Source organism: Panthera tigris, chromosome F3 (assembly GCF_018350195.1).
Source record: "Panthera tigris isolate Pti1 chromosome F3, P.tigris_Pti1_mat1.1, whole genome shotgun sequence".
NCBI classification, from domain to species: Eukaryota; Metazoa; Chordata; class Mammalia; order Carnivora; family Felidae; genus Panthera; species Panthera tigris.
In genome coordinates, this window is record NC_056678.1 from 2,107,535 (window position 1) to 2,130,744 (window position 23,210).

At 46.6% G+C, this 23,210-nt stretch overlaps 1 protein-coding gene across 1 annotated transcript in view; it reads left to right on the forward strand.

The window, feature by feature from the left end:
• The window catches only part of DNAH14 (dynein axonemal heavy chain 14), a 404,678-nt gene that overhangs the window by 308,034 nt on the left and 73,434 nt on the right, over positions 1 to 23,210 (forward strand). Inside the window, 8 exon segments of the mRNA XM_042976694.1 lie at positions 575 to 766; positions 1,836 to 2,017; positions 2,549 to 2,657; positions 3,609 to 3,734; positions 6,355 to 6,449; positions 10,227 to 10,386; positions 16,755 to 16,886; positions 17,253 to 17,348. Of these exon segments, the coding sequence (XP_042832628.1) occupies positions 575 to 766; positions 1,836 to 2,017; positions 2,549 to 2,657; positions 3,609 to 3,734; positions 6,355 to 6,449; positions 10,227 to 10,386; positions 16,755 to 16,886; positions 17,253 to 17,348 (1,092 nt within the window).

A 23,210-nucleotide genomic window follows, 5' to 3' on the forward strand; every position in this document is an offset into this window, starting at 1 on the left:
AAACGAGGGAGACTCTGTGCCCACGCCGGCCTGGCAAGAAGCCAGGAAAAGCAGCCGCACCGCAAGGCTTTCTGGAGGGAAGAGGCAGGGAGATTTCACGGAAACTAGCGCTTTGCCAAAGACCTACAGGAGCGTGGGGGCTCCGATCCTTCTGCTGTGGGAGTTGAGGGACGCCCCCCTGTCTGTTCTCTCTGTGCCTTTCAGCATTCCATCACCTGCCCACTTGTCCCCTTGACTTTCTGAGCGTCCCGAATGCCCGCACCCCAGAGAAAGAGGGCAGCAGACGCCCCCGCCCCTCCCCGCACCGCATCTGACCTAAGGTCCCTGTGGAGCAGAACTTGAGCGCCACACCCCCCAGGGTCCGACTTGTACAAGGGGCGCTCCGGGCCCCCCCCACCTCCAGCACCGCCCGGCTGCTTCCCCCACAAGAGCTCCCCGCTCTGGGAGGCCCTCGGTCTCCTCTCCGCCCATTGGGTAAAGAACGGAAACGACTTCCAAATCGAACTTCCATCACGGTGTTTTTTCCAAAGCAGTGGCTTCCACGTTAACGGCTTGTGTTTTTATTAATTTGCAGAGAATACATAAAAATCTTCACGTCTTTGTGACCGTGAGTCCCACAGGACCCAGCTTCCGCCAGCAGTGCCGACTGCGCCCTTCCGTGGTCACCGCCTGCACGGTGGACTGGTACGGGGAGTGGCCGGCGGATGCCCTCCTCGCTGTGGCCGATTCTTTCCTAAGAGAGAAGGTGGATTTAGGGAGCAGGGAGGTAAGCACGGCCTCCTTTAAAGACCTGACACGAGGGAAGTTCCAGGCTGTTGACGGCGTCTGGCAGAATTATGTCCGGAATAGCCGTGAATCCGAGGTGGACAAAAATTTGAAATACGTCAAGCGGTCGTCTCGACTCTATCAGCTCCCGTGTCTTTTGCCCCCCTGGTCCATCCGATTTCAAAGACGCCCAGACTCCTGCCTGCCTGGGTCTCCCCGCTACTGTGCCCCGAGGAGACCAGCAGGTGTCCTTGACGGGGAGAAGATGTGCCAGATGCCGTGGTGAGGTGGCCGCAGCCTTCTGTGTGTTCCCCGGAAACGCCTCTGGCTTGTGTGCAGCCAACCACATTCGCTCAGAGTTCGTGAGCCGCAGTAAGGAAGGCTCTTTACCCAACCTTTGATAACAAAGGAAGCTGTAAAAGCATACACCCCGAAACTCGGAGCGGCACCCAGAAAAGGGCTTGCGGCCTTACTAGCCAAGCGTCCAAGGAGTGAAAGGCTGGGGGGGAGAGTCTGTGCAGAGTCGGCTGGGGGGAAGCTGACCAGGGAACGGCTAGACCCCCGTGGGCTGGGGTGGGCGCCAGCTTGTGTCTCAGACAGAATTCTCCCTGAAACTTACCCCCGGGCGTTCTTTCTCCTCTGGTTTTCCCACCCAGCGTATCAGTATATCCTTTGAGGCCTTACGTTGTCACAGCTTTACTTCACTCAAGGAAGTGAAATTGAGTCTTGTGCATTTGATAACCCACTTTAGGAGAGGACGATAGGAGATGTTAATCAGTCAGTCAGTCACCGTGAACCTTGGCCATGATGACGGCTCCGTAAACCCTTGGATGGCTGTGGCAGAAATGCGGGTCAGGCCCGGAGGAACGAGTCATTAGTCACTGGCCATATTGTTGCCTTGTCCACTCCTGACATCATCCAAACCCCTAAAACTTCTATTTTCTTGGTCCCCTTCACCCAGGCTCTTTATCAACTGCCCCGCACCCCAGAATGATATTCTTTCAAGTTACTCAGCATGTTCAATTTCCCCTTTCTTGATGCATAAATTCTTGAAAATTATTATTTTGCAGCACTTAAAGGAAAAACTCGCCTCGACGTGTGTCCAAATCCACAAAAGCATAAAAGACTTGAACACAAAATACTTTCAGAAAACCGGACGGCGTAATTACGTCACTCCCAACAGCTACTTGCGATTCATGGATACATTTGCTCACATTTTGAGGTCACGCCAGAAGGAAATGCAAGCAAAGAGGTAAGACTTTGAGGCCAAATCAGAAACGCGTATCTTTTTTAAATTGGTGCTTTTAGGGGCACCTTGGGGGGGCTCAGTCGGTTAAGTGTCTGACTTCGGCTCAGGTCATGATCTCACCATTTGTGAGTTCAAGCCCTGCGTCGGGCTCTGTGCTGACAGCTCAGAGCCTGGAGCCTGCTTTGGATTCTGTGTCTCCCTCTCTCTCTGCCCCTCCCCTGTTTGTGCTCTGTTTCCCTCTCTCTCTCTCTCTCTCTCTCTCTCTCAAAAATAAATAAACGTTTAAAACAAATTTTTTTAATAAATAAATAAATTGGTGCTTTTATTTGTAAAAGAAAAAAGAGACACAAATACAAAAGAATGAGCCGGAATCTACCTTCCCAAGGGGGAAAGACAAAAGCCCAAGAGGTAAGGCGTTCGGAGGCTGCCACAGGGAGTCGGCACCTTCACGATGACGGCACGTGGGCACAGAAGGTCCTACTTCGCTAACGTCTCATCGTGTCTCACACCTTCTGAACCCTCTCTTCCCTGCAGGAGTCGTTTGCACATGGGCCTGTCCAAGATCCTGGAAGCCAGCGCTCTGGTTACAGAAACACAGGAGGAGCTCTTGATTCTTGGCCCTCAGATAGAACAAAAAACAAAGGTGCGTCTGGTGTGAAACCTCTTTTGAATACTTTATAGTTGGGTATGACAGGCTGGGAAGCCGGGCCCTCGCACTTGGCAGAGACGGATCAGAGCCCCGCTGTGTTAGCACGTGGCTGCGTGGCCTCTTGGGCTCAACTTTCTTATCGTAAAATGAGCAAAACAATAACAATGATAGCAAAATAGTAACGTCGTTGTATTTTCTAATTAAGTGTGATAGCAGGCATATAACTAATTATAAAAGCTCACACAGGAAAATTCTGTCATTCTTAGTTAAATCAACCTAAACTATGCTGTAGTAACTTGCAACCTGCAGGGTGTTCTAAAAATCATGCTTCTCACACTGCCTGGATGGCTCAGTTGGTTAAGTATCTGACTCTTTTTTTTTTTTTTTTTTTTTTTTTTTTTTTTTTTTTTTGTGAGAAAGAGAGAGACAGAGTGGAGGAGGGGCAGAAAGAATGGGAGACACAGAATCCAAAGCAGGTTCCAGGCTCCGAGCCGTCAGCACAGAGCCCAAACTCACGAAGCGCAAGATCGTGACCTGAGTCGACGTCGGACGCTTAACCGACGGGGCCCCCCAGGTGTCCCTAAGCATCGGACTCATGATCTCAACTCAGGTCTCGATCTCAGGGTCATGAGTTCAAGGCCCATCACTGGGCTCCATGCTGGGTGTGAAGTCTACTTTAAAAAATAGAAAATAAATAGTAATAATAATAATAATAAATTAAAATACAAATCATACTTACCACTCTTGACGTACATTGCAAGAGAATGACCTTGGCTATGTCATCCTCTCTGGTTTCGTCTGTTAACCAAATACATTTAGGCTGATTTTGATACATTTTATAGTAATTAAATGAGCTGTGGATTTTTCTTTAAACGAATTTCTCTTCAAAAAAGAGATGCCGTGTCTCTGAAAATTCATCGTCCAAAGAACTGTGTGTTTCATTAGGAAAAGGAAGCCCTGATGGAAAGACTGTGGAAAGATTCACAAGTAGTTGAGAAAGTTCAGATGCTGGTTCAACAAGATGAAGAAATTGTGGCAGAAGAAGTCAGAATTGTGGAAGAATGTGCTCAGGTAAGACTAAAATATAATCCATGACAATCACTTGGAGGTTTGCAAAATTATCCCCAACCCCAAAATTTGAAGGTTGGGTTGACTGCTGTTAAATCTATCGTGCTCAAGTATGGATGCTTTTAATTCTTAGCCCCACAAGGATTTATTGTAGACGGAACCGGGAGCACAGAGATGCGGGATCCCTGTCCCCCAGAAAGCTGCCTCCCCAGGCAGAGACAGAGACAGCCCGGCTCTCGGGGTCACCACAGCGGGAAGTCCCCTGAGCCACATCACAGACACACGTGGCCTGCGAGAGGGGCGCCTGCGGGGACCGAGCCGCCCGGGGCACCCGTTGTCACCAGTTACACGCGTAACCAGTCTTAACCCTGTTTCACTGGCCGAGCCCTCCTCACCCTCCGGTGGGAGCCCGGCAGGAATCCGCTCGGTGCAGCTGTCGGCCAGCTGTCCCCCTGGGCTGCTCGGGCGCACCCGCTCAGAGGGCATGAAGGGTGAGCCTCTCGCATCTTCCATGGGCGGCGGTTTCTCCTCCATCAACTCCATCCGTCCAAAAGCTACATGTAAGCCGGTCCCCGCGATCTGTGTGTAGTGACTTATTTGCAAATGACACGCACGAGCTCCTATCGCTAGCAGACGTCACAGCACAGTCAGCCCCCACGGGCGGGTTCGCGCGAGCAGAGTGGATGCGGACACACACCTCAGACGGTCCCCGAGGGGACTTACAGACGCGACGGCTGGCTCCGCGTCGGGCCCGATTCGATCAGCGTCGTGTTCACGTTAGGCCATGGCTGAGGAGAGGGGGGGCAGCTCATGGCCGGGACAAGCAGGGAGTGGCCGCCCCCTCTCTGCCCCCTCCTCCCTCCGGGTTCACGTCCCCAAGCCCCCGCTCCTCTTGGGAACCTTCTAGGACCCTGTTCCTTTTGAGGGCTGGCTTACTTCACACTCGATGGCGTAAGAGCAAATGCCCTTCCTTGCGTGCACACAAGCACACGTCCTAAATGGTGGGCCACCCCCTGCCAGCCCTCCCAGCGGTGGGCCTCTCCCCTCCCTCGGGTCGCCAGAGTCCCCCGTGGGCGACCCGCGGGCCCTGCTGGGCCTGATTTCAGTCTTTAGCTTCCGGCCGAAAGAAAATGGATACAGAAGAGTTCATGTTTTGTTCTGCGGTTCCTGTCTGTGCCCCCATCACAGGATGTGGCTTCAGGGACAAGTCCAGGTTGTGCGGGGCCTGAAGCTCACACGGCTTTGGGGGCATATTTTTTAGAATCTAAAATTACTAGTTCACAATTAAACATAAAAGTATTTATTTAGATAAGTAAAACATCAAATGAAATACAAATTTTTAAAAGCTGACAGTTACTACAAACGTCACAAAATCTAGAAAAATAACATGATAATGTTTGTTGATTATCTGCCTTAGATGCCCGGTAACGCCTCCCCCCTGCATTTTCCCACTGCGGGCTGAGCGTGTCCTCGTGTGAAAATCGGGGCTATCGTTCCCATGGGGTGGCCAGCGCAGTTCACAAAGGTGCGGTTTTCGTTTTTGCTGGTTTAAGGCGTTTTTCTTCAATTTCATAATGTCACTGATAACATCATGAATATTTTTAACGTCACTCTCGATGGCTGTAGGCAAACTGGCATTTCATGGTTTCTTGGGCGGTGAATAATTTTAGATGTCGAGTGAATTGAAAGCATTCATTACCAATTTTCCACCAGTGTCTTCAGTTGTTTTCTGATATTCGTGTTTTCATTCATGTCAGTATTTCTTGCACACTCAGCCGGAACCTTGAATTTTTCCAGTGTGATCACATGACACATTCTTCTTTATGAACTGGATTATTAAGCAGACAAGAGGCAGATCATTACCTCTATCCTAAATGTATTTTTTCCTCTTAATAAATTATAGCTTTTGGTATGACCTGAAAATTGTCATCGCATTTCCTCCTCTCTCCACATAATCTGTATGGATTTTAACACTTAATCCCTTTCGTGTTATGGTCCACGAATTTTTGCCTTCAATATTTATTCGTAAATAAAAATTTTACATTATAAAATAAGGCACTTTTCACATATATCTGTGTGAGGAACCTGTAATTTTTCACGGTTCATTGAGATATCCCAAAACAATTTCTTAAATGCAGTCACTATTCCCCAAAACTTAGAAATTCTGATGAATTCTTTTTGCGTAGCCTCCCTTCCAGAAAAGCGGAACGTGAATGGCAGGTTTGGAATCGTGTGCCCTGCATTATCTGGAGTTGTCGCGAAGGCGTGAACTTCCGCTTTGAGTAGGTGTCTGTGAGAACCTGACCCCCCACTTCCTGATCAACAGAAGGACTTGCCCAGAACCCAGAAAACCCGGGTTCTGGATGCAGATGTTGCCAACCTCGTTTCTCGGCCGCTACCCACTGAGCTCTGTCGTACGAATTTATCTTACAACAGGACCCCTGGCCCCAGCACCGCAGTGTCGCACGACCAGGAGAGCTGGGGCGGGGGACGGCAGAAGTATCTGGAAGTCGTTCTGACTTGAGACGGCTTTTGCGATAACGGAATCATACAGAGAGGTGACCGTGCACGGTGTATAAACCCTGTGCGTTCACACGGCCTCGGGGGCTTCTGACTATTGCAGAGAACCGCCAGAGAGATAAGGAGTGTGCTGCCAGCTCTGGACAAGGCCACCATGGCCCTGAGCACCCTGGATAAAGCCGACATCACCGAGCTAAGGTAATGCACCTCGTTCGTTCTGAGTTGGAAAAGCTCAAACTAAAGCATAAACACGTGGTAAAGTTATGAGTCTGTATTCAGACATTTTCAGATTCAGTCCCTTTTGCCCGTCTTGGCTACTTTAAATTCTTCGCTCTGTGCGTCACCTGCTGCACCTTCTCCGTGTCTGGTGCCATCAGAGGCAGGCGCGTTGGCATTTTTGGGGGCCTCAAGAAAGAAAACTGACTGCCAGGTAAACCGCGTGTTGGGCTTCTGGCTGTGAACCAAACGCCAGCCTCAGAGACGTGAGATGTGCCCCCGGGACCGGCGCAGCACCGTGTGCCCAGGTGCGCAGGCGGAAGCCGTGGCGGTTCCGGAAACCCCTGACGCGGGGTGACGTGGGGTCCCACAGGTGGGGTGACAGCGGTCGTGGGGCCGCTGCCTGTGCCCATGGGCTGCAGGGACGCAGGGACACGCGCCTGGTGCTGCAGCCCCCCGGGACCCGCCGCCCTGTGCCCGAGCCCAGGCGCCTACTGCGCGGGAAGCCAGGAAGGACCAACGCGTAGGAACATACCAGGAGAAACGAGATGCTCCGAGGTCCAGAACCTGACCTGTGTGTCTAGTTCGGATCTTTGGGTGAGACACTCCAGACTGGAGCTCCGCAGCCCAGCAGGCGAGACTTTGCCATCACCTCTCGGATGTGTTCCGTTTTCTATTATTTATAGAAAAGTAGGACATGTATTGCAAAACTTGTTTTAATGTTTATTTATTTTTGAGAGAGAGAGAGAGAGTGCACATGTGAGCAGGGGAAGGTCAGAGAGAGAGAGGGAGACACAGAATCTGAAGCAGGCTCCGGGCTCTGAGCCGTCAGCACAGAGCCCACACGGGGCTTGAACCCACGAACCGCAAGATCATGACCTGAGCCAAAGTTGGACGCTCAACCGCCTGAGCCCCCCAGGCGCCCCAGGAAAAGTAGTATTTCAATTAAAGATGCAGGAGTGGGGGCGCCTGGGTGGCTCAGTTGGTTAAGCGTCCGACTTCGGCTCAGGTCATGATCTCACGGCTCGTGATTTCGAGCCCCACGTCGGGCTCTGTGCTGACGGCTCAGAGCCTGGAGCCTGTTTCAGATTCTGTGTCTCCCTCTCTCTCTCTGACCCTCCCCCGTTCATCCTCTGCCTCTCTCTGTCTCAAAAGTAAATAAACGTTAAAAAAAAAAATTAAAAAAAAAGATGCAGGAGTGAGCAGATCCACCATGATATTTACAACATTAGTAACTCTGGGGACAAGAAGAGAAGACGACAAAGAAGCAGTCTTTAATCAGCGTGACTCTACGGGGAGGAGAGTGTGCGCCATGGGCTGGGAGGCTGGTCCCATAGCGACAGTCGGACGCAGAGACAGACGACAGGAACAGAAGACGTTTTTGATCGTTGTCCTTTCTGGCCTCACTCTCGGGAATGCGTCCTCACGCGGTCATCCCGCAGACGTTCTCAGTGTCCGACGAGGCGGCCGGGAAGCGGAGGACCTCGTGAGGTTCGTACGTGAACCGGACGGGTGTCTGCAGGAGGAATGTTCTAAGCAGGAGAGATGGAAAGCGCCAAAGTCCAAAAGCAGAAATGTGCTTCCTGGGTTTCAGGAGCTGCTGACGCCACGATGCCTGCGGCCTGTGAGCGCGAAGGGGTGGCTGGAATCGGCATGGGACGGGAGCCGCGCCCGGGCCTCCCCAGCGTCACCCTCCCTGTACCTCCCGACTTTGTCCCAGAAGTCCTGTTCTCTTGGCTTTTCTCCGGCAGATTCCCAGGAGAGCCCAGCTCGATTTCCAGTTGGCTCCTGAGCGCAGGGTGTGAAGGGGGCTGGGCCCACGGCTCCAGTGCCAGGCCTCCTGGGTTGGGACCCTGGCTTTGCCGCTTTCTACCTGTAGGGCCTCTCTGGGCCTCGGTTTCCCTCTTGTGCAGCGGGGATCACAGGTTGGATGAGTGGAAACATGTGAAGTGCTCACAATGGAGTCTGGCTTGAGGCAGGTGCTAAGCCACTTCAATGCTGACAGGTGTCCTTGGACCCAGCGGCACCCCCCCCCCCATAGTAGCTCAAACAAACTCCCTTCTCCGGGATTCCTTACTTGTGTCTTGCGGGGGACGGGGGGAGGGGGGGGTGTCTGTCTGTCTAGGATTCTCCCTTGTGATGTTGCTAAGGCGCATGTCTTCGACCCCAGTGCCAGATAACGGGGGAGCCTTGTGGCACGATCGTTGTTGCTGCTCTTAGGAAGTGCAGCAGAGGCGCCCCGCGGAGACCAGTCCAGTCCGTTCTCCTTCCTCACGGCCGTTCCCAGCATCTGAGTGCAAACAACGGCCCGGTGACAGCACGGTCCTTTGCCAGCTAGCAACGTCACCGCTAGGAGGGAGATAGGAGAAGGTGCAGATTGCAGCAGTAATGAACCTCTAAAGCAGCTTGTCAGTGTCAGTAGGTCTCACTTGGAATCGGGCATTTGTTTCCGGAAGGTGACATGTAGGCAGAACTGTAGTCAAGTCAATCTGTTTTCCCTTTAATTTACATTAAAATTTTAGAGATAATACATTTCATCTCAATTTGGCTACATTCCTGTGATGTTTGCTTTAAAAAGAGGCAGGGACTCCTGGACTGAGTGACCGACTCTTGATTTCAGCTCAGGTCGTGATCTCGCGGTTCGTGAGTTCAATCCCTGCATCAGTCAACACAGAGCTTCCTCAGGATTCTCTCTCCCTCTCTCTTGGCCCCTTTCTGCTCGTGCTCACTCGCTGTCTCTCTCTCTCAAAGTAAATAAATAAACTTAAAAAAAAAAAAGAGAGCCAAACACAGGCAAAACTGAGGAAAAGCTTGTTTTAGGAGCTCTCATTTCTCCTCTGTGGACCTTGTCTCTCTCTCTCGCTAGTTCCTCTGTTATGATCATTCTCCTTATTTCAAAAAAGCCATACTGAGAATCCCAGAAAAGCAATCTGATAAATTAGTTCTAAACACAGTGTTAATGACTTAATTAGTCAGTTCTGAAAAATATCTGCATTTTAAAAGGAGACTGTAAAAGAACAAAGGTGAATCTAAATGAATGAATCTCTAATGATGAAATTTAAGGCAGGGCGGCCTTCCCGGTGACCCCTGTAGACAGTGTTGCGCTCGTAAAGCTGGCTTCGTTGCCTGCCTTCTTTTGGGAAGTGTGTATGGCTTCGTGCGGGGGAGACCCATTACCACGGGGGGACCTGCCCTTTTGTTCCCGAGTCCCAAAGGCTGTCGCATAGCAACCACACCTGGTGGCTTTTCGGCGAAACTCGCTTCTTGTGACTGTTATCCTGACCCCTGGCTCTCCAGAGTGTCGCCTTCCCGCTACTCGGACTAGGACACAGCGAGAGGCAGCCTCCGGTGTTCCGGTAATCACATCATTAACCACCCGAGAGACGCCCCCTCCCGCACGGTGTTGTTTCCGTGACTTTACGATAGGAGCCCGAGATCAGGATGAAGAGAAGTCAGACGACGCATTTGAGGGGAGGGGTGTGCTGGTCTCGTCACGTCGTCACTAGCACATCGACGCTGGGACGGAACGGGAGGCCTCCGACTCTAAGGAACTGTGCCCTGAGTGCGTTCATAGTGACAAGAACTGCCCTCTCCCTCACTGTTCTGCATGTTCAGGTTTTATCATTTCGTCTTCCTAAAGCAAAGATACCCACATTCAACAGACCCCCCCCTGTTTAAAGATCCCCAAGGGTGAAATCACACGACCGTGCCTGTTCAGTATCTGTGCGTAGTGACCTCGTGGTTTCCCGCCCGCTGCAGGGTGTACACGCGGCCTCCCTCCCTCGTGCTGATGGTCATGAACGCTGTGTGCATTCTTCTGCAGAAGAAACCCAACTGGGCCTCGGCGAAGCTGCTGCTTTCTCAAACCGGTTTCCTAAAAAAACTGATTAACCTGGACAGGGACAGCATCCCCGACAAGGTAAGAGAGTCGGTGCCTAATTAGTGCGTAATTAACGCACTCCACCCCTTGGTCCCCAGTGTGGAACTTGGACCCTTGCGCTCCAACTGGAAGGCGGTGGGGCAGCAGGCCCCACGCCCACACGCGGCGGGGTCGCCGGGAGCGTCGGGGACAGCAGCCCGCCGCGCCGCCCACGTTGGAAAACGCCTCCACCGAGAATCTCTGTAAGGAGCGGGGAGGCCACCGGTGGGAGAAGGTCTCTCTGGGGGGATCGCACCACACCCGGTAACGGCAAGGAGCGATTCAAGCGTCTAAGATTTTTTTTGTTTGAGATACAGTCGGCATGTAACGTTGTATTGGTTTCAGGTGTGCAGCATTCGGTGTCTGTTCCCGGAATGATCACCACAGCACATGTGCTTATCATCTGTCCCCCTCATAGCTACAAATGTTTTTTCTTAGGATGATAGATGATAACTTGTAAGATCTACTCGGTAACAACCCTCAAATGTACAACACGGTATTGTTAACTATAGTCATCGTGCCGTGCGTTACATCCCCAGGACTTATTTATCTCTCCTAACTGGCAGTAGGCACCTTTTGACCCCTTTCACCATCCCTCACCCCCACCTCTGGCGGCCACCGGTCCACTCTCTGTGTCTGTGAGTTCAGTGTTTTGTTTCAGATTCCACATCTAAGTGAGGTCGTCTTTCTCTGTCTTATTTCACTTAGTGTAATGCCCTCAAGGCCCATCCGTGTTGCCACACTGGGAGGATTTCCTTCTTTATTACGGCTGAATAATACTGCATTGTGTGTGTGTGTGTGTGTGTGTGTGTGTGTGTGTGTGTATCGCATTATATATGTGTGTGTGTGGATATATATCACATTATATATTTGTGTGTATGTATATATATCACATTATATGTGTGTATATATATCACACTACGTGTATGTGTGTGTATACATATATCACATATGTGTGTGTATATATATCACATTATATGTGTGTGATATATATATATCACATATACGTGTCTGTGTGTATGTATATCACATTATATACGTACGTGTATATATATATATCATTATATATGTGTGTTATGTATATATATGTCACATAATATATGTGTGTGTGTATATATATATATTGCATTATATGTGTGTATATATTGTATTATGTGTGTGTGTGTGTGTATATATATATCTCACATTATATATGTGCATGTGTTATATGTATATCACATTATTAGTGTGTGTATATATATCACATTATATGTGTGTTTTATATATATATCACGTTATATATGTGTGTATATATATGTGTCACATTATGTATGTGTGTGTAGATATATCTCACAATATAGATTTGTGTGTATGTATATATATATCACATTATATGTGTGTATGTTATATATATCACATATGTGTATATATATCACATTATATATGTGTGCATATATATTATATCACATTAATTACATGTATGTGTGTATAGATATGTATTATGTTATATATGTGTGCGTATGTATATCTGTATCATGTTAGATACATTATGTTATATATATATACATTATATGTGTGTGTATATATATATATCACATTATATGTATATGTATATATATCACATTATATATATGTGTGTGTATATATATCACATTAATTATGTGTATGTGTGTGTATATATATTACATTATATATGTGTGTGTATGTATATATATGTATATCACATTATATGTTGTGTTATATATATATCACATTATATGTGTGTGTGTATATATATATATCACATTATATGTGGGTATATATATATAACATTATAAGTGTGTGTGTATGTATATCACATTATATATGAGTGTGTGTATACATATCACATTATATATGTGTGTATATATATATCACATCCTATATGTGTGTGTATGTATATATATCACATTATGTGTGTGTGTATATATATAACATTATAAGTGTGTATGTATATCACATTATATATGAGTGTGTGTATACATATCACATTGTATATGTGTGTGTGTGTATATATATATATATCACATCATATATGTGTGTGTATATATGTATCACATTATATAGGTGTGTGTATATACACATCACATTGTATATGTGTGTGTGTATTTTTTCTTTATGTGTTCATCCTTCAATGGACACTTAGTTGGCTCCCATGTCTTAGTTGTTGTAAATAGTGCTTCAGTGAACATAGGAATACATGTACCTTTGCAAGTTCGTGTTTTTGTTTCTTTTAGGTAAATGCCCAGAAGCAGCACTGCTGGATCATATGGTAGTTCTGTTTTCAATGTCATTGAGGAGCCTCCGTTCTTTCTTCCATGATGGCTGCCCCAATTTACATTCCCACCACCAGTGCACAAACGTTCTCTTTTCTCTACATCCTGCCAACACCCGTTGTGTCTTGTCTTTTTGCTACTGGCCATTCTGAAAGGTGTGGAGTGGTATCTCATTGTGGTTCTGATTTGCATTCCCCTGATGAGGAGTGATGTTGAGCATGTTTTCATGTGTCTGTTGGCCATCTATGTGTCTTCTTTTAGAAAAATGTCTATTCAGATCCTCTGCCCATTTTTTAATCAGGTTGGGTTTGGGTTTTATTTATTTCTGTTTTTTGTTTTTGTTTGTTTTTGGTGCATTTTGTTTTTGTTTTTGTTTTTGTTTTTTGCTATTGAGTTGTATGAGTTTTTTATGTATGTTGGATATTAACCCTTTATCACCATATGTGGTTTGCAAATATTTTCTCCCTCTGCGTAGGTTGCTTTATCATTTTGCTGATGGTTCTCTTTATTGTGCAGAAGCTTTTTAGTTTGATGTAGTCATATTTATTTATTTTTGCTTTTGTTGCCTCTGTTTTTGGTGTCAAATCCAAAGTCATTGCCAAAATCGATGTCAAGGAGCTCACCACCTGTGTTTTCTTCCAGGAGTGTTATGGCTTCAGGTCTACCTCCAAGTCTTTAATCCATTTTGAGTTATTTCTGGGTGTGATGTGAGATAGGGGTCCAGCTTCCTTCTTTCACATGTGGCTGTGCAGTTTTCCCAACATGATTTATTGTACAGATTGTCCTTTCCCCGTCATATATTCTTGGCTCCTTTGACATAAATGAATCAACTGTATATATGCATGGGCTCATTTCTAGGCTCTCTGCTCTGTTCCATCGACCTGTGTGTCTGTTTTATGCGAGTACCACACTGTTCTGATCACTGTAGCTCTGCAACACAGTTCGAAATCAGGAAGTGTGACGCCTCTAGCCTTGTTCTCCTTTTTCAAGACTTTTGGGCTATTTGGGGTTTTTTTGTGGGTCCATATACATTTTAGGATTATTTGTCCTATTTTTGTGAAAAATGCTATTGGAATTTTGATAGAGATTGCATTCGATCTGTAGATTGCTTTGGGTATTACAGACATTTTAACAATATTCTTTCAATTGGTGAGTATAAAGTATCTTTTGACTTACTGTGTCTTCCTCAGTTTCCTTCATCCGTGCCTTATAGTTTTCAGGGTACTGGAAGGTCTGTCACCTCCTTGGTTAAATGTATTTCTAAGTATTTTATTCTTTTTTTTTAATGTTTATTTTTGAGAAAGAAAGCAGTCTCCTTACCAATAATTATTCTGTCCAGATTTTCTATTTCTTCATGATTCAGTTTTGGTAAGCTGTATGATTTTAGGAATCTGCCCATTTCTTTTAAATCGTCCTATTTGTTGGTGTGTAATTGTTCATAGCAGTCTCTTGTGACCCACTTGTACTTCTGTGGTATCAGTTGTGATGTCTCTTTTGTTTCTCCCTTTATTCTCTGGGCACTCTCTCTTTTTCTCTTGGGGAGTTAGCTATAGGTTTTTCAATTTTGTTTGTTTTTCCGAAAAAACCAACCCTTAGATTCATTGATCTTCGCCATTGCTTTCTCAGTCTCTATGTCGTTTATTTCTGCTCTCGTTCCTGTTGTTTCTTCCTTCTACTAACTTTGGACTCCACTCGTTCTTCTTCTGCTAGTTTTTGGAGGTGTGTTGAATTACAAGACTGACCCTCAGGTCGAAGCAAATAGGCCTCTTTCACTGAAAGGCTGGAAACTTTTCAGTCGCCCTCCTGGGTGCTGGGCCCTGGGGTGGGTGAGTCTGCACCAGCCCTCTCAGGACTGTTTCTCAGCTCACTGTGGCCTTGTGGGTCTCATGAATAGAAGCCCTATGGATTTGCAAAACTAGGTGTTTCCAGTATCTTCTCTCAGGTGCAGGTCTAAAAAGTTGAGGTGCAGGGGTGCCCAGGTAGCTCAGTCGGGTTAGGTGTTGCAGCTCAGTTCAGGTCATTGTCCCCCAGTTCATGGGTTCGAGCCCTGCCTTGGGCTGCATGCTGACAGCTCAGAACCTGGAACCTGCTTCGGATTCTGTGTGTGTCTCTCTCTGCCCCTCCCCGACTTGTGTGTTCTCTCTCTGTGTCTCTCAAAAATAAATAAACATTAAAACAGTTTTTTTAATTTAAAAAGTTGAGGTGCCAGATGTGGGGTTCAAGCCCTCTACTCTTCAGAGAGAAGCTTGGGCTGCTGAGTTCCCTCCCGATTGTGGGTTACTGTGCCAAGAGTGGAGGTTACGGCGAGATTGCGTCTTAGCTCCTCCTGCCCATTTCGAGGGTGTCTCAGAACATCCACCCGATGTCTATGGGTCATTCAGGTCGTGTCTGGGTTCCTTTTGGAGATAACTGTTCTGTGTGTAGTTCCCGGTGTGTCCGTGGGAGGGGACGAGTGTGGGATCCTCCTGCATCGCCATCTTGAACTAGATCCCTGAGATTTATTTTTATTTGCTCAACAAATATTCATAGAACAGCATGTGCCAGAAACTCTTATGAACACTTAAAAAATACTAGTCCATGCTTGAGGAGATGGGGGACAGACTGGGGCATAGAACAAATTGAAGAAAATAAGGTAGTCTGGATGCCTAGTGAAGGGCTTTGCTGGAGTAGATTGAATTCAGAAGAATATAGATTTCCTGTAGGATTCCAGGAGCATTGAGAACAGGGCCAAGGCCTGCAAGCATCGGGCTCAGGGCCCCGGGCAGGTGGGAGGCCGTGCTGGGCAGGTGAGTCTTGGAGGAGCAGCTTGGTGGAGTAGCTTCCTTCCAGGGGACATAAGAGACATTATGCTAGGTCACAGGAGCAACCCGTTCCTTTATACGTAATAGGGAAGCCAGACATCCAAGAGCTCATTTCACAGTTAATTAATTACTTAGAATGATGATCTGGCTATTGGGATGTAGGGCCCTGTATGAACAAGGTGAATTGTTTAGCAGAGTGTTAATGTTGATGTCCGTATTATTCATGAATTAGCGTAACAGCTGCTCACTCTCTGAAGCGTTCTTGCCAAAAGGATTCCCTGTGGTTTAAACAGATCTTTCAAGCTAAAATAATAGCTCACCTAAAGAAGTTGTTAAAAGCATGACAGTGTTCGAAGCAATAATGAGAACGCCAGTAGTAATCCGATAATGGGCCACCGGCCATCTCAATTATTTAGCAAAATGGTTCTGTCCTACAAGAGGGGAAATGCCTGGCTGGAAAGGAAGACAAAAGGACTGTCAGTCTAAGAAAGATTTTCTTCCGGTTCTGGCTCCCCAAAGTAGATGAGAAATAGTATGTGCCCACCTCGGAACAAGGAGTACCATGGAGCTGAGGTGGCTCTCTTGGCACGTGACACGGATGAGCGAGAGAGTGTCCTCAGTGAGCCTCCGTGTCCCCCCGGCCGCACCGCCACCCCTGACTAGACAGACCTTTAAATAGGCACCGTGCCCGGCGGATGTGCCTCTCGGGCAGCAGAAGCTGCGGCCAGGGTCCTGCTCCCTGACGCCTCGGGTGCACAAGGAGGCTTCAGACCTTGCAAGCTGGAGGAAGTTAACCTGGTGTACTTTTGTTTTAAAACGGAGTTCCCGGGACAGCCGGGGGGCTCAGTTAAGTGTCCGACTCTCGATTTCGGCTCAGGTCATGATCTCATGGTTCCTGGGATCGAGCCCTGTGTTGGGCTCTGCACTGACGGCTCAGAGCCTGCTTGAGACTCTCTCTCTCCCTCTCCCTGCCCCTCCCCCCCCTCCCTCTCTCCTTCTCTTTGTCTCTCTCTTAAGTAAATAAACTTAAAAAAATACAACAAAGTTCCTTTTTAAACAGTACAGCAAAGCCACTGTGACAACAGTAGCAATAATCAGATGTTTACAGCAGCGACTTCCCCCTCCTCTGCTGCAGGGCCTTTGCACCCGCGGCTACGTGTCGTTAATCCCGCCACCGAAGAGTAGTTGAGTATTTCTCATACGAAATAAAATGTCACTTTCATGTGAACTGGGGGAAGAAAGCCTCAGCTCAGCACGTCTTTTTCTTGTAATACATGAATTGTGTTTTCTCTAGGTTTTCACGAAGCTGAAAAAAATTTTGCTCTTCCCTGATTTCAACCCAAACAAGATCGCCCTCGTTTCTATAGCCTGTTGCTCTATGTGCCAGTGGGTCATAGCTTTGAATAACTATCATCAAGTGCAGAAGGTACGCTCTTTCCCCGGAAATATCTAGAACAGCCCGGAAGGGACGCTTCCTCGTCCCAGAAGTAGCTCGTGCTTAACAGTGCTCACAGAATACCTCGCGAGAACCACTTTCCTCAAAGACCCTATGCCGACGCCTGCAGATAGCAAGTGCATCTGTCGGGTTGTTTTATTTACGGCAGCTGTGCTGTTTTAGTTGTTTTAGTGTGTGTTAGTTACCATAGTGAGTTCCTTCACACCCCTTTTGTGCACATCATCCCAGGAGAGGTTGTTATAAGAATTGACACAAATGCCTGCCAATCAAAAGCGACATTTTTAACGGCAAACTTGACCTTTTTGAACACTTAGGTGTGGTGACCTTCTTTTTCAGCTCGTGGGCCCCAAGCAGATCCAAGTGGCAGAAGCTCAACGTGTCCTAAAAATTGCACGACAGAGGCTGGCCGAAAAACAAAGAGGTTTGCAGCTGGTAAGGCATTATTTGCTTGTTAAACTTACAGCCGCTTTGTGAGACGACTCACCAAGAAGAGTCATTGTCCCAGGAGAGTTTACCAGTTCAGGAGAAAACGAGGATAACAAGGGTGGTGAAGAGATTAATTGTGGTTAAGTAAATAACACAGACACTATATGTAAGGTGCCATCACATAATAAGACGCTCAGTAATGCTAATTATTACTGTGTCCGTAGTATATTGACCCGTTTCACCGAACTTCTCCCAGGAGAGCTTTGTGACTTCAGTTTACCGAAGACTCGCCCAGTATCAACCTGTGTTCTTAAAAACTGTCCTTAACCACCTGTTTATATCAATTACTCTGTTGCTTTGTAAAGGCATGGTTGTTTCTTTCTTTTGTTTTGTTTTGTTTTTTTTGATGTTTATTGTTGAGAGAGAGAGACAGAGTGTGAGCAAGGGAAGGGGCAGAGAGAGAGGGAGACACAGAATCCGAAGCAGGCTCCGGGCTCCGAGCCATCAGCACGGAGCCCGACGCGGGGCTCGAACTCACGGACCGTGAGATCATGACCTGAGCCGAAGTCGGACGCTTCACCGACTGAGCCACCCAGGGGCCCCAAGACATGGTTATTTCTTAAATGTCTTGGTTTTAAGCTGAAGTTGGGGTGTCATTATGAGAGCCAGGACTGAGGTCACCAGCCCTCGGACACACATCCTGAGACTGGGTGAGGTGGCACCCTGCAGATGGCCACATAGCAGGGAATGTCTCCCAAACCCCTACATTTCAATGTGGTTATCTACACTTTAAAATCTGGGAATTTATTTAATGGGGCACCCGGGTGGTTCAGTCAGTTGAGCGTCCAACTTCAGCTCAGGTCATGATCTCACGTTTCGTGAGTTTGAGCCCCGCGTCAGGCTCTGTGCTGACAGCTCAGAGCCTGGAGCCTGCTTCCGATTCTGTGTCTCCTTCTCTCTGCCCCTCCCCTGCTGGCACTCTGTGTCTCTGTCTCTCTCTCTTTCTCTCTCTCAAAAATAAACATAAAAAATTTTTTTTAATTTAAATCTGGGTATTTATTTAAAATTTGAATTTCTGTCTTCTCCTGGTTAATTCAGAAGATCCGGCAGCCCTGGGCCGGCATGCTCACCAGGCGATAATGAGCCCCCAAGTCATGTCAGGCATTTCTGTCACCTGCTTGGCCCCCTGGGCATTTCTTGTAAACCCAAATATGTATATAAAGTGTTGGACATTTTTGAAGGAAATTATTAATTTTTTTTCTTTATGTGGATAAGTCATTTTATTGCTAATATTTTGTTGCAGGTTATGACCTACCTATATAGTAATATTTAGATATGTGTGGATAATAGCTGACATCTATGGTGTGTGTGCAATATGTTGCAAATACCATGCTGATGCTTTATACAGACTTGTCATTTCATCCTCAGGTCAGCTTTCAGAAGGTTTATAAGGGCGATGTTTATAAGGGAGAAAACTAAATCGAAAGATTCAACATTTGTCCAGCATCTTTTTTTTAATGTTTTTATTTCTGAGAGAGAGAGAAGCGTGAACAGGGGAGAGGCAGAGACAGAGGGGGACAGAGGATCTGAAGCAGGCTCCACACTGACAGCAGAGATCCCGACGGGCTCGAACTCGTGAGCCATGAGATCGTGACCTGAGCTGAAGTCAGACACTCAGCTGACTCATGCCCCCAGGCGCCCTATTTGTCCAACATCTTGAGCCTCTAAGTGGTGCCCACGCTCTAACCCAGGCCGTCTCACTCAAGCCCACACACTGACCTCCGACCCTACAAAACTCTCCTATGCAGGAGTGATATGGGAGGCATCCGGCAGCCATTGTGGCTCAGGCACCAACCAGGGAGCGCCAACTCTTGTCACAGAGCAGCTTCAGGTCCAGAGGCCACCAGAGAGGACTGACGGGGGGTAGAGGGCCAGGGTGGGCAGGGGTAGGGCCGACAGTGGGCTCTCCAGGGCATGAGGCAGGCCCGTTCAGCAACCACCACAGATATAGCTCGACATTTTAACAACCGGTGTGCCTACATCAGCCTAGTTCTGTCCCACACACAAGTTAATGATCCAGGAAAGGAAAAAGTCTGCTTCGGAACTTAAAGGAAAACAATTAGATGTTATACAACCCGGTAAGCAGGCAGTTCGAGAACAGATGCAGTCGAGTCTCGGACAGCACCGGTCCATCTACACGGATTTTTCCCCATAAATACCAGGACAGGCCTGTAAATGTATTTTTCTCTTCCTTATGGTTTTCCTAACGGCATTTTCTTTTTTCTACCTTGCCGTATTGTAAGAATATAGTCTGTAATACGTGTGACATGCCGCGTGTGTGTTAATTGACTGTTACCAGTGAGGCTTCTGTTCAACAGCAAGCTATTAGAAGAGAAGTTTTAGGGAGTCAAAAGTTTTACGTGAATTTTCAGTTGCATGGGGGGTCGGCACCCTAACCCCTGTGTTCAAGGCTCAGCTATAATTTTTAATTTAGCGTAAATGTCCATTTGGGCTTTTTTTCCAATAATTATTAGAAACCCTATGTAAATAAATCTTAAAATGATGATGTGCCTGGTTTTCCAGGAAATTCTTAGTCACTAAAAGTCATTTAAAGAAAACTTGAGGGATGCCTGGGTGGCTCAGTCGGTTGAGCGTCCAACCCTTGATTTCGGTTCAGGTCATGACCTTATGGGTCATGAGTTTGGGCCCCGCGTTGGGCTCCGTGCTGACAGCGTGGACGGCCTGCTTGGGATTCTCTCTCCCCCACTCTCTCTTTGCCCGTGTCCTGCTTGTGCTCTCTCACTCTCTCAAAATAAATAAATAAACATTAAAAAAAAAAAAAACTTGAAAGACTGAACAAGCAAAAATCAGAGATTTAAAGGGTCTGAGACAGAAGATGAGGAAAGAGAGGGATGAACAGAACAGTAAACTGATGAGACCCACAGACAGTGCAGGACACTCCACGCAGCAGCAGAACCCACGTTCTTCTCAAGTGCACATGGACGTTCTCCAGGGCAGACCCGACGTGAGGCCACAAAATGAGTCTTCTTGGGTTTTAAAAGATCAATATTGTATCAAGTATCTTCTCGGACCGCATGGAACGAAGTTGAAGCCAACAACAGAGGAAAACTGGGAAATTCACAAATATGTGAAGATTTGTAATCTGTAAACAATAAACTCTTAAGCAATCCCTGGGCCAAAGAAGAAATCATAAGGCAAATTAGAAAATACTTAAAGACGGGGCACCTGGGGGGCTCAGTCAGTTGGGCGTCCGACTTCGGCTCAAGTCATGATCTCGCTGTTCCCGAGTTTGAGCCCCACGTCGGGCTCTGTGCTGACGGCTCGGAGCCTGGAGCCTGCTTGGGATTCTGTGTTTCCCTCACTTTCTGCCCCTCCCCCGTTCATGTTCTGTCTCTATCTCAAAAATAAACATTAAAAAAAATTTTTAATAAAATAAGGTTGCAAAATGCTAAATCAATATACAAAAATCAGTTGCATTTCTATAAACCAACAACAAACTATCCAAAAAAGAAATTAAGAAAACAATCATATTTACAATTGTGTCAAAAGAATAAAATGCCGAGGAATACATTTAACCAAGGAGGTGACAGGCCTATTTTCTGAAAACGTTAAGACACTGAAGAAAGAAAAGGAAGAAGACACAAATAAATGGAAAGATACTCCATGCTCATGGCTGGGAAGAATTAATATGGTAAAGCACCCACACTACCCAAACCAAAGCCTCAGATTGAATGCCACCCCTTGTCAAAATTCCAAGGCACTTTTCACAGAAATAGAACAAACAGTCCTAAAATGTGTATGGAACTACGAAATTTATTACCTTTTGTCTTTTTGATGATGGCCATTCTAACAGGTGCAAGGTGGTGTCTCATTGTGGTTTTGTTTGATCAGCATTTCCCTGACGATGAATGATGTTGAACATCTTATCCTGCTGGCCTTTGTGTGTCTTCATTGGGAAAATGTCTGTTGAGTTCCTCAGCCCATTTTCCAATCAGATACTGTGGTTTTCTGTTACTGAATTGCAGGAGTTCTCTGGAGATTAGCCTCTTCTCCAACATATGGGTAGCAAAACTGTTCTCCCATTTTGTTAATTGTTCTTTCGTTTTGTTGATTGTTTATCTTGTTCTGCAGAAACTTTCGAGTTTGAGGTAGTCCCATGAATCAATTTTTGCTTTTGTTGTTTGTGGTGTTGGTGTTACGGCTAAAAAAAATCATTACCAAGTCCAATGTCGAACAGTTTCTTGCCTACATTTTCTACTAGGAGTTTTATGGTATCAGTTCTATGGTATTTAGATTTATTTGGAGTTAATTTTTGTGAGTGGTGTAAGATATGAGTCTGCTTTCATTGTTCTGCGTGTTTTCCCAGCAGCATTTGTTGAAGAGACTGGCCTTTCCCTGTTGGGTGTTCTTGGCTCCCTTGTTGAGTTGCCAGATTTGTCAGATTTGATCCTGGGCTCTCTACTCTGTTCCACTGGTCTGTGTATCTATTTTATGCCAGTACCACACTGTTTTATTACTGTATAGAAATGCTACTAGTTTCTGTGTGTTGGTCTTACATCCTGCAACCTCACTAAAATCGTTGATTAGCTCTAACAGTTGTTTGGTTGAGTCTCTGGGATTTTATCACATCATTTGCAAATAGTGACATTTTTACTTATTCCTTTTTTTAAATTTTTTTAATCTTCACTTATTTTTGAGAGAGAGAGAGAGAGACAGCGTGTGAGCAGGGGAGGAGCAGAGAGAAAGGGAGACACAGAATCGGAAGCAGGCTCCAGGCTCTGAGCTGTCAGCACAGAGCCTGACGCGGGGCTTGAACTCACGAACTGTGAGATATGACGTGAGCTGAAGTCGGACACTCAACCAACTGAGCCACCCAGGCGCCCCAACTTATTCCTTTCTGATTTAGGTGCTTTCTATTTGTTTGTCTTGCCTGGTTGCTCTAATCAGGACTTCCAGGACTACATTGAATAAGAATGGAGGGGGCGGGTATCCGTGTCTTGTTCCTGAGCTTAGAGGAAAAGCTCTCAGTTTCTCACCGTTGAGTATAACATTAGCTGTGGGTTTGTCATAACTGCTTTTTATTTTTTTTTTAATTTTTTAAATGTTTAGTTTTGAGAGAGAGAGTGAGTAGGGGAGGGTCAGAGAGAGAGGGAGACACAGAATCTGAAGCAGGCTCCAGGCTGAGCTGTCAGTACAGAGCCCAACATGGAGTTCAAACTCACAAACACCGAGATCATGACCTGAGCAAAATCAGATGCTTAACTGACTGAGCCACCCAGGCTCCCCTGTAACTGCCCTTTATCATCTTGAGGTTTGTTCCTTCTGTATCCAGTCTGTTGACAATTTTTATCATGAAAGTGTATTATGTTCTGTCAGATGATTTTTCTGCATTTATTGTGATAATCATGTGATTTTGATCATTCTATTGATGTGATGTAAAACATGTACTGATTTGCACATGTTCAACTACCCTTGCATCCAGGGGTTAAATCCTTCGTGGTCATGTGTAACAAATCTTTTAATGTGTTTTTAAATCCAGTTTGCTAGTATTTTGTTGAGAATTTTTGTATCTATATCCATTGAGGATATTAGTCTGTAGTTTTATTTTTCAGGTCAGTTGCTTTATTATTCTGTAGTTTGGGATAAATAATTATGTTTCTGTATCTTTCTTGACTCTCTGTGTTGGTCTCTGTGCATTTGATAAAATAGCCACCCCTCCCTGTCCTGACAGAGTGGTCCAGAGGAGGAGATGAACCTCATCAGCCCAGCCTGAGCTCCTGGTTGTCTCCCACACCACTGCGACTGCCCAGGCAGCCTTGTGCGCTCTCAGTGGCTCCCCGTATTCAG